The sequence below is a fragment of the Podarcis raffonei genome, chromosome 12 (assembly GCF_027172205.1).
Source record: "Podarcis raffonei isolate rPodRaf1 chromosome 12, rPodRaf1.pri, whole genome shotgun sequence".
NCBI classification, from domain to species: Eukaryota; Metazoa; Chordata; class Lepidosauria; order Squamata; family Lacertidae; genus Podarcis; species Podarcis raffonei.
Window position 1 is genome coordinate 12,974,822 of NC_070613.1, and position 18,467 is coordinate 12,993,288.

An 18,467-nucleotide genomic window follows, 5' to 3' on the forward strand; every position below is an offset into this window, starting at 1 on the left:
TTATGAACTCCAAAATCTATCAGGAATGATCCTCTGAACTAAGGAGTCACAACGTATCAGTCATCTACATTAAATAGCCATGACTATTTGCTTTTTTTCTGCTTAAAAAACATATAGGACCTAAAATCACCACAAAGGTGTAAATTATTTAACTGAAGTTTTATAGATTTCCCCCCCCTGCGTATTATCTGTACAGTGCTATGCAGTCTCTTGTTGCAAATTGTTTCTCACTGCTGAAAATTTAGGAAACGATTTTGAAGAACTACAGAAATGCTTAGCTTAGCACTGAGCTGTCATAAATAAAGTCTTTTGGGCAGTGGTCTCTCACTCATATCTGTACAAAAAAATAAGGCTAAGCCTGTTTTATTTTCAAACAGTTTTCTTATTACAACTGTTCTATGCTAGAGAGGGAGAGGTGGAAGTGGTGATGGGGTTACTACTTGACACACAACAGCTGGTGAAATATTGCTCTATTTTTTGTAACAAACACCAAGATCAAAACATTATGCAAGTTAAATTTCCTTGAAAGGTTCCCAGCAGGAGCCTTCCTTTTTGTTTTTCGCAGTGCTTGATTTCCTTTCACCCGCAAAAAAACCGGCTCACCAAGAACATCCATGTGCCACTAACACTAAGCAGCACTTCCTTAATCACTTATTTCCAACAATTTATGGATGATCAGTGGCAAAAAAACGAGCAAAAATAATGAAAGAACGCAATGAAGCGTCCTTGAGACATACTGGCTTAGACTTCCTACTCATTTCTCTGTCTCTTTAACATTGGGGGCCTGATACAAATTAGCCACTGAGGGGGGAAAAGTCATCTGGCCATAAAATACAGTACAGGGTCACTTTTATGTAAGTTTGCCAAAAGGGACATAAACCAGGACAATTTCAAACTGTGACACAGGATAGAAGTATATTAAAACAATCTTTGTTCCTCCTCTATTGTGCTGTCATGTTGCTCAGCTTTATAGATATTCTGAGCACCAACACTGGCCTCTTCACTTCCACCTGGCCTACCTAATTAATTAAGCAAGGAAGTTACCTCAAAATTTTCTACCATTTGCTTTTATTATCAAGCACTCTCTTTTGATGTTCTCAGAGTTAACTTCTTAATCCACAGACTTTTTGTGCTGTGTTTCAAACATGAAGATGTCTGGATACTTTGCATAATTGGTCAGGATGTTGCTGTCGCTCATGGTAAATTTTATGCCATAACTTCAAGGGCAAAAAAAAACACACACACAAAACCCAAGGTGAAAGTATGCTATGGTGTGGTTTTTTTATTCATGTTTCAAATTTCACATTTCAGTAAAATACAAATAATGCCCCTTCAGAAGCACTTCTTACTATGATAATGCATTTGATGATATGTCAAGAAGCATCACTATAGCTAGGTTATGAACACATATAAACAGCATTTATCTTTCAACTGAGAATAAACACAAATTGAACTTATGGCCTTTGTGTACACATTGTGTGCACTGCTCCCCTGGGTTTCTTTAGGAGGAAGGGAGAGACAGAAATTTAATAAAATACATACATATACTGACAGCTGAGATTTCAACATATAGGCCAAAATCCAAATAGCTCCTTAAGCGAATGCAAAAGGTTTATCGTGGACCATCGAAATTTAAGAATTACTTTCCTTTCCAACAATCTGCATCCCTATGCCGTATCCCCTATAACAGCAAACTCAGGTGGCTGAGTGGCAATACAATGGAACCAAAATGAGGTTACTGAGAAACAAGAGGGAGACATCAGCTTACTTGGGTGAACTTCAAGCAACTTAGAAGTCTAAAACTTTTCTTTTTTTTTTAATTCAGAGGGGGAAGCCTATTCTATTCTATTCTATTCTATTCTATTCTATTCTATTCTATTCTGATCACATGTTGTAGGCAGGAGCAACGATTTGTAAGTTGCCAGCTCGCTCTGATCGGTTTTTCGGACTCGCCAAGCTGTAGCAGGTGTTAACTGCGTCCTTCTGTAAAACATCTAAGCAGAATTGTATACCTCCCACCCCAGCTCAAAACAAGGATACACAGAAAAATGTAGAAGTAAATAATGAACACATATTTTTAACAGAAAACTGAACTGCACACCCAAGAGGTGAGGGCCCTAGTTAAACCCTTGTCACCTATCGTCCTATTTCTGTAAGTTGACAAGGGGTTAACTTGCTTGGCACATACCACAATGGTTCCCAACTGGACGGGTCCCAATTGCAGTGCTAGTGATTAAAGCACCTGATGCGAAACTGTGCAGCCAAATGCCGCATCAGAGGAAGACCACTTGTAAGCTCCTTACAAGTTATAGTATTCTAGAAGATATACTGCAATATTTTGTTGCTGATAAACTTGTCACAAACTGTTTTAAAAACTCATGAGTTTTTGTGTTCGTGGGTGGGGGGTGCTATCTTGAAAAGAACATGTCTAAAGGTCCTTGTTATCAAGAACTAATTCCACAGTTCTTTGGATCACAGGCTCAGAAGCCAATGGTGTTTTGTTTTGTTTTGTTTTGTTTTGTTTATGCATGCATGTATGTATTATTACATTTATGGATAAAGGTAAAAGACCCCTAGATGGTTAAGTCCAGTTGAATTTGACCTTGCGGCATGGCGCTCATCTCGCTTCAGACCGAGGGAGCCGGCCTTTGTCCACAGACAGCTTTTCCAAGTCATGTGGCCAGCACGGAACACCATGATGAGTGCCAGATCACACAGAAACACCAATTACCTTCCTGTTGCAGCAGTATCTATTTATCTATTCACGCTGGTATGCTTCCAAACTGCTAGGTTGGCAAGAGCTGGGACAAAGCCATGGGAACTCACCCTGTCATGCGGATTCAAACGGCCAACCTTACAATCAGCAAGCCCAAGAGGATCGGTGGTTTAGACCACAGCACCACCTGCGTCCCTGTTACGTTTATATCTCAAGGTGGTGTAATAGTTCTCCCCACTCCATTTTATCCTCACAGCAATCCTATGAAGTAAGTCAAGCCGAGAGACTGTGACTGGCCCAATGTCACTCGCTGAGCTTCTTCGTCAAGCGGGGATTTGAACCCTTGTCTCCCTAGTCTGACATTCTCCCTAACCTGACATTCTAACCACTACACCACACTAGCTCCAAAGAGCCATGAGGGGAAAGAAGGACACTCCCATTGCTGTTTTGGAAATACTTGCGGAAGAGCGTCCTCAAACCATCACACAGCGCTGTAACAATTCTCATGCTTCTGCTTGCGCAAGCAGAAGAACATCCTTGATTTGGCTTCCTTTTTCTGACACAGTGCTCAAGTGCATGGCATAAAATAGTCCTTCCACAAGTAGAAGACACCTTCCACATAGAGCTTGGCTCTAACACAATGACACAGAGAAGCTGCCAATTCACATAATAGGTAAATTATTCCAAAAAGAACCAGCTGAAGCACCAGCTGCATATTAACAAAACAAAAAAAGTCCAGCAGCAGATGAACAAAATCTCCTTGGGAAAAATATAAATCCAGAATTAAAATATAGGAAATTAATTACATTGCCCTTCTTATGTGCTTTTAATGTTTTGTGTATCACAATGAGTGAATGAGTGAAAAAGTAGATTCTAAAAGTAAGCCTAGGTGAAATAATTTGGGTAACTAAAACAATTATGTTTGTTTACTATCAAGGCAATAATGAACTCCAAGACATTTAACAAGGATGTAAGTACTGAAAACCAGCTTTCAGAGTGAAGACGGATCTATCTAGATTTACAATTTAAAGAATATGGAGAAAACTGCAGACCCAATAAAAAAATGTAACAGTGGACTAAGGGAAAAGGCCATTTAAGCCCCTTTTAAAAAGCAGTGAGTTAATCCCCTTAGGCCTAAAATATCCTGTCTGAATTAACAGAATGGTTTAATTAAAACCCTAGACAGAGAATCGTGTTTAGTTTGATTTTCAGAACACTGCATCCATCCGTGGTGAGTGGCCAATTTCCGTATCTGTATCTCTGTGTAATATGGAAGTGGTTTAAAAAAAACAACTTTTGCCCAAGGGAATCAATGGGAGCCTTCCAGAGGAACCATATGCCATAGAGAATGAATGCCATCAATTAGAACAGAATAACTCACAATAAATTTGCAAGCAGCAAAGAGTGGTAGTGATGAGGATGTATCTGTTTTAAACAAACAAAAAATATTAGTCTAGTTGTTATAAACATTACTAAGGCCTACTTTTCATTATCAAAATATGTCACAATTTATTATACAATATATTACACTGGGGTAGGGGGTTAAGTTCTAGCTGTCAAGCCATCAGCCGGTGCCCAAAAAGAGTCAGAAGGCTTTCTTTCATAACTGCAAATTTAACACTGTCTGTTCCTTAACTGTAGTAATAGGTTCAGGTAGGTAGCCGTGTCGGTCTGACGCAGTTGAAATATATACAAATAATGTCCAATAGCAGCTTAGAGACCAACTAAGTTTGTTCTGGGTATAAGCTTTCGTGTGCATGCACACTTCTTCAGATAAACAGTAATAGTAGTAATAGGGTTAGGAAAAGGTAGCAGAATTACATATTCCCATCAGCCTTAATCAAAAGCAGCATAGCAGAGACAAAGCCATGGTGAACACTATCCAAGACTTGTTTCCAAAATCAGCACAGAGATAACAATCATGTCGAAAGAAACACGGACTGAGGGGAGAGTGTGTGTGTTTCTAAAGAAAATGTACATTTCTTAGCTGGATCCCAGCTCCGTAATGATGATTAGGGGATTGGTATCATTACATCTGTGGAGGCCTCAGATATCAGATACAGATTGTAGTCCTACCTAATGGGAGAACCTCAAGACTTGTTCGGGGGGGGGGAGATAAATGGCTTTTCAAATGCTATAAAAATACTCACCATAAAGTAATATCAAACATCAATTCACATGTTTTGAATTAGATAGTTCAGAATTCATTCACTTCATCACTTACATCCTCATAGAGACTTGCACCTACTTCCATTAACAAATGGTTTGGGAGCACCTAATCTTGCTCCCTGAAATTTGGCGTTTTAAAGGAAGGTGTAAATAGATACAAGGAAAAAGTGAATAGTTTTAATTGTTTATATTCAGGCTGCTACATTTAATCAATTTATCCAGAAGCACATTTACACACACACACACATATATATATATAGCTCTACTTTATTTACATTTTTAATATAGTAAAAATAAATCATTATTTTGGAAAAACCTATTTCCATTTTATTTACTGAGGAGTATGATTGTGTGTGTAAGAAAGTTTCATAAACACACACACACAATACAGATACAAAAATTCCTCTGCAAGCATGGTATGTACATTTTCATACACCACCACCTGTGAAGCAATGCAGGTATCAGATATTCAGTGAAGGGCGACAGCTCAGTGGTAGAACATCTGTTTTGCATCATGAAGGCCCCAGGTTCAATTCATGTTATTTCCAGGTACAGGTGAGAAAGACTCCTGTCTAAAAACCTAGAGAGCCACAGTCAGACATGTTGACAGTACTGACCGAGATTGACCAATGGCCTAACTAGCAGATTCCAGGATCACTGGGATATCTGAACCGTTTTCATGCTCATACGCTGTCATATGCATTTTGTCCTGTCTGGGCTTCAAAATATAAATCTGTCTGAAGGAGACTTCTAGATTGCATCTATGGGGACTCCACATGAAGAGGAAAGGGTTAATTCCGATGGCAGAGGTGGAGGATAACCTGCAGAAGGAAACTAAGACTAAGAAGGAGACCATACCAAACAATGGGAGGAGTTAGCAGTCAGCAGCTGTTCTATTTAGCTGATTGCAGTCTCTGGGAGCTTGCGACCAGGACTTGTAAATAGGGGTGTCTGAAGTGCGTTTTGAAGGGAAGGCCCAGAGTGCTGTCACAGTGAGCCTGGTGCAAAATATTACTCAATTTTTTAAGTGTCAGCCCAATGGTGGACCTGTCTTTTTGTGGCCCTGAAGCTTCAACAGTTATGGAGGACCATTTGCAACCAGCAATGTCTGGGTAACCACTGTTATTTTCTTCAGTGGGGTTGTTCCACAACAGATCACTGTACCGTTACAGCATCTGTGCTACTGACTCTCAAACTTGGGGATTGTTGAAATATATACAACCAAAAATTAATCAATTTAAGTCGTGTGACTCAATTTGGGTCTACTAGACCCAAAATTGTAAAGCAATGGGACTAAGGTCGCTTCTGGGCCGCTTCAAGATTCATAACGTATTTCAGATATAAATTCCCTAAACAAATCTCTCACTCACTCACCTGTGTTATTTGTTTTATTGTAATAGCAAGGTTATCAAACCTAATATATTAAGAGGACTAGCCTAAATGCAGACCAGCCAAGAGTTTTGTTGCCACTATAATATATTTTAAAGTTCCTGTTACTCAGGTTTATACATAATTATTGCCAACACCAATTACTATCATCATTTAACACACATCAATTTGTTTTAGCATAGATTCTAAAAGCTGGCCATTAGTTTTGTATATATAGCGTTGCTGGCTGCTCACAGTATTTTAACCATCACATTCACATATATTTAATATCCACGCACCTTTTTTAAGCCAGCAAAGCCTTCCGACTCCAGAAAGAAGAAAGCAAAAGGCATCAGTACAAACAAACAAAGGTTGGAAAAGAGAGAAACAAGATTCCATAAGCCTAGAGAAAAACAAAATGTATGTGTTACTTGTGAAAACTGCAGAACCTTTAAAGTATAACACAAAATTTCTATCATTTATTTCACAACACCCTCACTGAAGTGATGAAACATGCTCAGTTATTTCTAATGATTTCAAGTTTACTATAGCTGAAAGTGGTTGGGGAAATTAGCAAAAAGGGGGGGATATTATCCTGCAAAACCCCTTCCCCGAGATGTCAATTTGGGAGACATGTAAAACAGGGCACCATTGCCCTGATTTGATTTGGTTTCTCAAATGTCTTGTAGCTGAATCTGAATGACTACGTGGCAGCGTGACATCATTACACTGGTTGTATGATCCCTGGCTGGCTATATTGCACAGATATCCTGTTTTTTAAAAATACAGTATGCCAAAGCAGCTACCCAGAGTCAGCAAACATGAGCAAAATGGTAGGAAAATGCCAGGTTTGTGAAATCTTCAGAATAAACATGTTGGTTCTGTCAAATTTATTCATACCAAAAGTGTTTGTCCACAATTCAGCTCACTGCTGAACTTTATTCTCATATGCTTGTGTAAGACCACTATATCACTTAATTATTACCTTCCAGTGTTAACAGCAGAACCCAAATATAATGCTCACTGACACTTTCACTACTCTAAATTACAGTGGTACCTCTAGTTACGAACTTAATTTGTTCCAGGGGTCCGTTCTTAACCTGAAACTGTTCTTAACTAGAGGCGTGCTTTCGCTAAGGGGGCCTCTTGCTGCCGCTGCACTGCCGGCACACGATTTTTATTCTCATCCTGGGGCAAAGTTCTCAACTCAAGGTAACTCTTCCAGGTTAGTGGAGTTTGTAACCTGCAGTATTTGTAACCTGAGGCGTTTGTAACTCGAGGTACCACTGTACTTAGTTTGAAAACTAGATTCTTCTTCTTGGAGGAAACCAATTTTCTGGATCCATTTCAATCAGGGTTTTGGCCTGGTTTTGGCACAGAAACTGCTTGTATGATAGCCTCTGTCATGAGGAGAGATGGGGAAATATGTCCCTGTTAAGTTTCCTTGACCTCTGATCCTGGCTCGGCTGCACTGGCTGCCAATCAGTTACTAGACCCAATTCAAAGTGCTGGTTTTGACCTATAGTGTTTTTAACGGCTTAGGACCACAATACCTCAAGGACTACCTCCCCTCATATGAACTGCCCCAGACCCTGCAATCATCATGTGAGGCCCTTCTTCGTGTGCCCCCTTCCAAGAGAGGTCCGCGGGGTGGCAACATGAGAATGGCCCTTTTCTGCAGTGGCTCCCCATTTTTGGAATGCTCTCCCCAGGGAGGCTCTGGCTCACCTGCTGCCTTCATGACATATCTTTAGGCACTGCACAAAAATGTTCCTATAAGACCTGGCCTTTGGCAGATTAAGCAATCTAGGGCCTTTAAAATGTGTTTTTACAGGGTGATTTATTTTGTTACTATGTAATCCATGTCATGTTTTCGTTTTGTCTATTTATGTTGTGCACTGCCCTGTGATCTTTGGATGAAAGACTGTATATAAAATAAATAAAATAAAATAAAATAATAGATTGGCATCTGAAGTGGCTCAGTTGCATGCCACATGTTGTCTAGCTCTCTAAAAATTATTGCAGGCAGTGCAACACAGAACTCAACCTCATCCATTCAAAGTTTGGTCCTCTTTTCTTTAGAAGAACCTATGAAGCGAGCAGCTTGTGCAAGATCTTCGTCAAGGGGGGCAGGGAATCAAACTACACCCTGAAAATATGTTTGGAATGTTTTGCTATGCACACCTAATTGTTCTCCTATACTTACTTTGTCCACAAATATTTGTGTGCCAAAAACTGCTTTTATATGTATGAAGAAGCATAGGCCTATTACTGCCGGTAACTCTTTTAACCCCCAAAGAGAGGATATCATAAAGGAGGAACAAAAGGTTGTCTGGGGAGGGGGTAAACTGGCTGGGTGCGCAAAACATGGGGTGAGCAACCACACCCTAAGCATTAATGCGGCTGATGACAAACTACAATGTATGAAGGATTTTATGAGCAACCCACACAAACCTTGCCAGCTTAACTGATACAATCTAAATGTTAAAGCATTTAAGTGAAAGAAAACTGCAATTAAGCAAGCATGTTACCACTTCTGATAAAGCCTCACCCTTGCCGACAGTACTTGTGGAATAGAATGCAAGTCCTGCATTGTGTGGATGTGGAATTTTCACTATATTCTATCCCCATCTGCTGGACACATATGAGATAACAACAACCTCACATTTGTCATGTTCATTTTATGCACATTCCACTATCTCAAGAGTCTTGAAATTGAGCTAAATTTATCTGGTGTTAGACATACTTTAAAATTATTGTTTTCACTTTAAAAGGTTATCTACCTTGGCTTTCAGAATCATTACAAATGAATAACGGAACTACAATCACTAGCCTATTCCAGTTAGCTCAGTTGGTTACGAGTGTGGTGCTCATAATGCCAGTGCTGTGGGTTCAATTCCCATATGCTCCACCTGCATATTCCTGCATTGCAGGGGGCTGGACTGGGTGATCACTGGGGTCCCTTCCGAGTCTGCAATTCTAAGTGTAATAAACCTGGCATTCCCTAGGTGTTTGTATCAAGCACAATGCATTTTCAAAGTTTTCAAAAGATTTCTGAATTCAATTAGACATCCTTTACAAAGGAATCTACCATAGGAAAAGACTGCAAAATTATATGCTTACATGTAGATTAAAGGTGTTACTATGCAAAATAAGATAAACAAACTTCATGTAGGAGCTTCTGGTTTTAAACTACCATGTGCACCTCCCAGATACCAGATCAGGGCAGAAGATACACAAATATATTTTTATTAATTCAATTTCTCTATGAAGGACTCAAGGGAAGTAACACATTCTAGTGCAAGAATTAAAAATATTAAGTATCTAAAACAATCCATGCTAATGCTTAATAAAAAATACCACAAATTAACTTCATCAGAATGACTGAGGACCCCCAAGCACACAAATTCAGCAGCTAACTAAAGTTAATACAGTGGTACCTCAGTTTAAGAACAATTTGGTTTACAAACTCCGCAAAACCGGAAATAGTGTCTTGGTTTGAGAACTTTACCTCGGTCTAAGAACGGAATCCGAACAGTGAAGGGCACCGGCGGCAGGAGGCCTCATTAGGGAAAGCGCACCTCAGTTTAAGAACGGTTTTGGTTTAAGAACGGACTTCCAGAACAGATTAAGTTCATAAACCGAGGTACCACTGTATAACTTTGTATATGACATCCAATATCACACTGAGATTCTAAGCTGCTGACTAAGCAGTATACTCCACCTGTTCAATTACTACCCCCCCCCCAAAAAAAAATATGGTGACTTCAAGGTCGTTATTTCACAGACCCTTTATTCACACGTCACTAATTTATTTATTCAATTTATATTCCATTTTGCCTTCAAGGAGCTCAAAGTGGCACACAAGTTTTTTCTCACCACCACGTCACAAGGCAGGTGAGATAGTGTCTGGTCCAGCACTACTCAGTGAGCTTCACAGCTAAGTGGGGATTTGATCCTGGGTTTCCCAAATCCTAATCTAACTGCTACACCACACTAGCTTTCTCATCTTCAAGGCAAAGAAATGGGATAATTCCTGTCTTGCACAGCCAATAATCTTGCTTCTGCACTGCAAACTGAAGTACCAAAAAGAATGGCAGCCTTTATATACACATTCCCACACATCAGTCACTCAAAGCAGAGTTACCATTGATGATCTTCATTTATCTCATGCCCCCTTAACTCAACTCATTGTACAGTTGGATATGTGGGTTCTCATATGCAGCTTGTTGCTATTGGCGTGCTGGAGGATGACCAGGAGCTCCCTGAGGCAAACACTACGGAGGAGCAGCCTGTCAATGAACTGTGAGGCAAATCAGGGGCATCTGGGGCCCTCAGAAGGCACAACAACCCAACCTCCTCCAAAGGAAGCCTCTTCACAGAATTGGGGGGGGGCAAGCGGCTTAGGCAGCACAGGCACCCAACACTACAAGTTCCGACGGCCACCCGACACCGTAGTACACTCCTGAAGAACAAGAACTCCTAAGGAGTAAAAGAATACTCCTGAACAAGCTACTCTTCCCAAACAAATTCCTCAGACAACATGGATGGTCTGAAGCTGTGCTCTGGTGGAGCTCTGGAGGCTCAAATCTTTGCACCAGCTATCCTTGTCTACCTAGCTATTTGCTGGGCCTCCCTCTGTTTTGACTTTAGACTGCTTTTGCAATTCACATACCGTTCAGTGCTGACTCTCAGCTACACTGCTTGTGTTATCACCTGTGGAATGCCAGTTCTGTGTGGTTCAGAATACTAATCTGAATATTGGACAGAAGTAGAGCAGGACATCTCTGACCTCATCAAAACAAACCCTATAATGAAAACAAAGCAGCCACTCTTCCCAAGTTTCATTCTTCCCACACAGAACCAGAATGACAACTAACTGGGGATGCCGCCACATCCCACAAATCTAGTATAGATAATTGAGGAGTGCCTAAAAGACAGCATTCAACCCCTTCTGAAAAATAGTTAAGTTGATCTATCCAACGGAAGTCCTGTTTGTTTGTTTGTTTGTTTGTTTGTTTGTTTGTTTGTTTGTTTGTTGTTTTAACTGGACTTACAGTCACCCTGTCCCAAGACCTCAGGGTGGAAAAGAAAATGCTAATTATTGTGCCATGTCCCTTGCCACCAAAAGCCAGTTCAACAAAAAGCATCTTGCACCAATTGCAGAAGATGCACAAGTTCAGGATTTGGAGAGCCCTTATGAAAAAAGAGCATTCTAAAGATGAAAAGCAGGCAAGATTACCTGCCCAGTTTACTGAATGCCCCTACTTAGGATGGAAAATATTTCCTAAGGTAATCTGTGTACCCTAATAGTTCTGATGTGATGCATAGCTGGTACACTTAAGATAATTTTGTGTTACAAATTCAAGTACCAATATTAAAATTATATAATACAAACCATGAATTAGAGATCCATTTAACCACTGAATATAGTAGCTATGTGGAAAAGAGAGCAGGATTTCATTGCTGATTATTGAGAAAGGTAGAAGAAGGACAGCACCAGCTGAAACTGCAAGAGTAAATGTACTCAAGAATAGCCTGAAAATCAAAAAGAAGCATTATTGTTACTGCTAATACAACAGTTCAGACACAAACTGTTAAGTTAATGAAAACAGCTTAAAAAGAGCTTCAATGCATAACTGCCACTACTTTGCAGGCACCAGAGCTAATATTCAACATGCAAAGTTTAATTTTTTAAAAAAATAGAATGGAGACCTATCAAATATTAGCTGCTATTATTATTCATTTATATATGGCTTACACATACCAAAATGGCCTCTAAGCAGTTCAATTAGCACACCATCCTCTCACTTCCTTATCTTTCCTTATACCTCACAAAATACTATTCCTGAATGTGTTAAAGAAAACCAAACATCTGTCAAGGTTAATGGAAGTGCTCCCTCTGCTGTAAAAGTCTAGTACTGCATAAGTGATGAAAAACTCTGCATGGGAGCAAATTCAAACAAATTTTAGTTTGCAGATGAATACTAAAAGGGAAGCACACACATATGCCACAATCCATAGAACAACACAACTAGATTGGCATGCATAAGGAGGCTCTGGGCTGAGAATTGTCAGATTGCAGCTCCCATGTCATATGGAAAGCCAGTTATGATAATGATACTTTTATAAGAGTTTCTTATAAATGCTATTCAAAAAGTCAAAATTCTCAGTGGACACCTACGTTTTAAAGAAAATTTAAATACGGGGAATGCATATTCTAGTTTCAGTTTTTGGTTTCATCAGGCTATTTCATTCATAAACACTGTATCCATTGTCAAAAACTAAGAGCTAAAAAGCCATGCAAGCAGCATATATTTTAGTTTTGTGCTTGGAGAGCACAAGAGTATTCTTCTACAACAGAAAAACACTTATTTGGCCTCATTCATTCATTATACTAAACCATGGTTTATTAAAATAAATTCAAACCATGACTTAGTGTTATGTAAGAATCCTGACCAGAAGCGTAACTACAGTTTGTTCAGTGATTTGAAACCATGGTTTGTTTTTGGTTCACCAAACATTGGCCTGATGTTACGTGTGAACCCAGAATCCTTCTTTAACCACAGTTTGTTTGCCCACCCAACTCTAGAAAAACTACAACAGCAGCTGGAAAACAAATAAAACTTTGGAAAAACAATCCATGATTCATTTGATTGTCTGTGGGTTTAGCGATATGTACAAGCCAGACCTATATTTGCATAGAACTGGAAAGGTAATGAAAGCCTAAATAAGATATACATATACATACATACAAACAAACATATACATACGAAATTCTATTGACAATAGCATCTTCATCCTCTTGCTCATCTGAAAAATAATGCATATTTGTATTACATTTTATTTCCAAGACAATTGTTGCCTGCTTTTTATTTCTTTTCCAACATTTTTATATATAAAAAGTTAAAGTGATCAAAATGCACAAATTACAAATCAGTGAACCCTTGTTTAGACTGCCCTAGTCTTTGCCTTAAAGACAGATGCCTACACAGCAAGATAGCCCAATCTTTGCACTGTCATAGTACAATGCTCCTATATACAAGCTTTTTTCCACCACTAATCTCAAATTCAGCATTTGAGTCTGCATCACAGTTTACAAAACCTATTGTTCTTGACTGACTGCCTTTGGACAGTCAATGAGGCAGCAAATGAGGAAGTCACTCATGCTTCCTCTATGGCTGTTTTTAACTTTTTCATAGGCAAGAGACACATCTCGGTGGCAAAATGCACAGTCCATGCTATCCAGTGCATAAACAAAACAAACCTCTCCCTTCACCCTCAAATGAGACCCAGAAATGTCAACAAAGGAAGCACAAGTGACTCCCTTGCTTGCTTTGGTAGAATGTCCTAAGGCCATCTTATGCTTATTTTATTTGCAAACACTTATATACCACCAATATTAAGAAAAATATACCATGGCACTGCAAAGCATAACATCAACAATAAAATTCCATTAATAAATTCCAATAATAAAGAAAAGTGAAATCTCAAAGCACTTTGAAACCATAGGTAAAAAGTTTATTTGTAGATGGGAGTACACATAATTTGGGGGGAAATTAGAATACAGTCGTACCTCGGCTCCCAAACGCTTTGGGAGTCGAACATTCCAGCTCCCGAAAGATCGAAAACCAGAAGTGAGTGTTCTGGTTTTCAAACGTTCTTTTGGAAGCAGAATGTCCAACAGGGCTTCCAATTGGCTGCAGGAGCCGGACTTTGGAAGGCAAACTGACTTCCGGAACGGATTCTGTTCAACTTTCGAGGTATGACTGTATGTACAATTCTTAATTTGTTATCACACTTTCTTTACTTCTTAGCACTTTGGCTCTACTTTAACAATGTGAAAGAAAATGGAAAATGGAAATTGTGCTTCCTCTGTGTTCTACCATGAATTTATATTTACAGATTGGACTAGCAGACATTCTCTGAATAGGATGACTCCCCCCTCTGGCCTTGATAGGCAGGGTCTTCAAGACTGTTGCCTATCTTGCAGGAGGAGCATTTGTCCTGCCCTCCAGACCTAACTGGCAGAAAATAAACAACCCCTCAACCCCAAAATAAAACAACTCAGGGTAGATAGGAAATGAGAAACCGATTTGAAAAGTTCCAACTGTAAGGTGCAAGACAATATGAAACCGTATTAGTTATTAGGATTTGTATTAAGAAATTTTATATATATGATTTGACAAATCAGTGTAAAATTTCATGTTTAAAGAGAAAAAAGGAAAAATACAGTTTTGGAATTTTGAAACTTTAGAAAGCTCCATTAAAATATTGTCAGAAAAGAAATGAAAATGTAATCAAAATATTATGTAAGGGTTTTTTTAATCAAACTTCATATTTTTTATCATGCTTCGTATTTGTACTTTATAAAAGTACTGTATTTCATAAATGTTTAAACAAAAAAGAGAAATGTCAAAGTTTAAAGGAATTCATTTTCATAAAGCTACATTTATAAATATACAGTGGTACCTCGGGTTAAGTACTTAATTCATTCCGGAGGTCCATTCTTAACCTGAAACTGTTCTTAACCTGAAGCACAACTTTAGCTAATGGGGCCTCCTGCTGCCGCCGTGCCACCAGAGCACGATTTCTGTTCTCATCCTGAAGCAAAGTTCTTAACCTGAGGCACTATTTCTGGGTTAGCGGAGTGTGTAACCTGAAGCGTATGTAACCTGAAGCGTATGTAACTTGAGGTACCACTGTACACAATGTTAGAGATGAAAGTGAAGAAAAATGTCAAGATGGCTTGATGGTGCAAGCCACCAGAAGCTTACCCTTACCCAAGTATAACTTAGTTTTTGACGGATAAGAAATGACCAACCAGGTGCCTGTGGGAAGTCTGCAAGCTGGACATGAGCGCAACAGCCTTCTGCCCACCTGCAATTCCAAGCAACTGATAGTTGGTGGAATAATGCCTCTGACAGTGGAAGCAGAACATAGCCATCATGGCCAGTAGCCTTGGATAGCCTTGCCGTCAATTAATTTGTCTGAGTACAAATAAATTTGGATGTTAAGTTTATTTATGTTTTATTAATTTTTCGATTTGCAAATTTAACAAGGAATTTGAGGGAAATATCATGAAAAGATGGGGAATAAAGTAAAGAAGAAGAAAAACAGGAAAAATAGTACTAACAGTAATAGTAAACCATAACATATTGGATACACTGACCATCAATACGTGGATCTTACATTAAAAATACAAGTTAATATAAGCCCTCCAGTTAAATTTTAATCTCAAACCCTTAAATAGTATATCATTTACTGACATAGTAATGATAAACTAAATTAGCAATCCTGAACCCATATTTATTTAGACTGCAACCATACTGCTATTTGTACCACTAGGATCCCTGTCATGCAACTGTTAATAAGATTGCACGTGGACTCATTGTTAAAACCGTGTTTATGGAAGACAATCTTACTCGGCTACGAGTGATTGCCAAAGAAGAAGAAGAAGATTGCCATCATGCAGTCTGTAGACATTTGGTAGCTAGGTGGCAGCATGGCACAGGCAATGAGCTTTCTTTCTGGCAATTGCAGTAAGGTGCTTTCCAAGACTGTTAACACACATCTGCCTGGGCAGGTTTTGCCCCACTAGGTTATTGTCCCATTTTACCTATTGCGCTGTTACATTACTTACTTATATTGTTGATTCTTTTTTAGATTGTATGTATAGTTTAGTACTTATTTGTTCTTATATGTATTAACAGTTTAGTATTGGAATTTTACATGGTAAACCACTTGGAGATTTTTTTATCAGAAGCAATATATAAATTATTTAAATAAATAAACTTCACCTTCTATTAACCAACTTGCAAAATTATAAATGAAGAAAACAGGCACAAGTTAAGAGCTAAAGTCCTAACAAGTTGGGAAACTCACACTGCAAGAAATAAAGGTTGGGCAAATACAACGAAGAGATAATGTAAAATAGTACGGCTCTCTGGTCAAACACAAACTTTCCCCTCATCACCCAAAACACCTTTTTGGCGCTGTGCCCCAATATCACCAAGAGCATCTCATCTATTTCCCATTATGATTGCAGTCTACATATGACTATAAAAACAGTTACCTCCTTTCCTCTTGTATCTTCTGATAATGAAGTAGGAAACAATATAGAGAATAGCAAACAGAAGAAAACAGATCTGAAAAAGAAAGTTACAGAGTGAAGAGATTCACATCATATAACAAGCAGCAATTTAGTTTTCAAAAATACTAAAGTGACACAACCTATAATAAATAGAAAGAAAACATTATACCAACAGTATAATTACTAATATGCAATGCTTATGTTATTTTGGCTATTTTTGTAGCTTTTTCAAAGTACTAATTTTACTGCTGCAAGGGCCACACATAAGAAAATTCACCACTATATCTTCTTAACTAGTCAAGATATATTAAAAAGGCCAGATTGCAAAGGAATTAATCCATCATTTTTCAGGAACAATGTGTATTAATACGCAAGATGACTGCCAGTCTTATTGTCCAGTGAGCATGCCAGCAAGCTTCTGTTTTGCTTGCACAACACATTTGAAGATATAATCTGGCAACTGACCCAGAACACCAGTAGGATGCAATGATGGCACTCCAGCACTCCTGCAACACACAAAGTCTGCTAATTCATTGCACAAGTCTAGGTATTTTTTTACTGGATCACGCTTGTAAGAAAATAAACTATGCATTAAAATGGCGTTGAACTTTATATTACCGGTAATCATTTTTATTTCTTTCAATCACTGACATGTAGACAACCACTGTACCCAGAATATAATACAGGAAAACAAAGCCAGATATGTTAGAAATAAGGTAGGAACAAAATGAATGGAAAGTTAATTGAAGGTTTTAAACCATTACACTTCCTGTAGTAGCCCCACAATCTGACACTAAAAAACCCAACTATTCAAATACATAATTTATGGGATGCCAATCCCCAATTCAACCGATAATTGACTAAGGCTTGCAATCCTATGTACACTTACCTACCAGCGAGCAAAGACTCCAGAATGTGGGGCTGCGCAAAACATCTCATGTCAAAGGACAAAGTATAAAGTTTGCAATCTGTGCTACATGGGAAACAACTATTACTGTATGTCTTCCTTCTTACAATGACTGGCAGCTGAACAGAGTGATCAGTGGAAATCAGTGGCAATGTATCTTTCTAACCTGATTTCTTCTTTTATAATCCTGTCAGACCTTGAACTTTTTCATTAATAAAAATCTTACAATCATGATCCCAGCCTCAGACAGCAGGGTCAACAATGAGGAATGATGGGAGTTGTAGCTCACAGAACCTGAAGGGTATGAGATGGCTGCTCCTGGAATCAAGTGTCTAGAAGAAAGAATGGCTGCAGTGGTTGAATAGGAATATTCTACGCTGCAACATTCTGTTGCAGGTCCCACTTGACTCTTACCATAATTGAAACATTCCGATACAAAATGTGATGAAAAATGCAACATGAAAGTTAGTATTTCCTCTAATAATGAGTGTCTGTGCAATGTAGTTTTACCCATGGATAGCAAATGGCCAAAGGATTGCACTCCTCACATACACAAATTCCATTTTACTATTAAACATGTTTAGTAGTCAGTATGCTGGTTTAGGAACAACACCAAACCATGGTTTGGCATTATGTATATAATAAGAGTAGTTTATAATAATACTATAAGTACAAAGGCACAACTGTGCCTTAAATGTCTGAGTAGAAAAGCAGAATAGAAATTATTAAAAAACAAAAATAACTCTTCATAAAAATATTCTTTAACTTTAAAGTCGAGTTTCACATTAAATACTGACTGAAAGGCATCATTTGAAGAAGAACGAACTCAGGACGAAAGGGAGAAATGAGCTAAAAGGAAGGCAAGTTTGGCAAATCCTCGCCGTGATCAACTCCTACCTGGATCCAGAACTGGTCTCCACAGTTGCCTACGGACACACTGTTAAGACCATATTCATGGAAGACAATCTTACTCAGCTATGAGTGATCGCCAAAGAAGAAGATTTGACTGTATATTTGAATGGAAGTAGAATATTCCCTTTCCCCCATGCATATGTCAGGACTTAATCTGAGCCGGATTGTACCTGAACAGTATATTAATTTGCAATTTCTTTGGACTCTGGCTTTATTCACTGTGCTTTCACTCGAATTAGCTATCTCTAAATGCCAATAACCAGTTATATCAAATGACTGGACAGATCAGCACTCTCCAGGCC

The 18,467-nt window shown here is 38.7% G+C and overlaps 1 protein-coding gene across 1 annotated transcript in view; it reads right to left on the reverse strand.

The window, feature by feature from the left end:
• Positions 1–18,467, reverse strand: part of LMBR1 (limb development membrane protein 1) — a 68,459-nt gene that overhangs the window by 34,847 nt on the left and 15,145 nt on the right. The window contains exons 2-5 of the mRNA XM_053359388.1: positions 16,329–16,401; positions 13,027–13,066; positions 11,652–11,791; positions 6,553–6,656 (exon numbers count right to left, since the gene is read on the reverse strand). Of these exons, the coding sequence (XP_053215363.1) occupies positions 6,553–6,656; positions 11,652–11,791; positions 13,027–13,066; positions 16,329–16,401 (357 nt within the window). The remainder of the gene's footprint in view (positions 1–6,552; positions 6,657–11,651; positions 11,792–13,026; positions 13,067–16,328; positions 16,402–18,467) is intronic.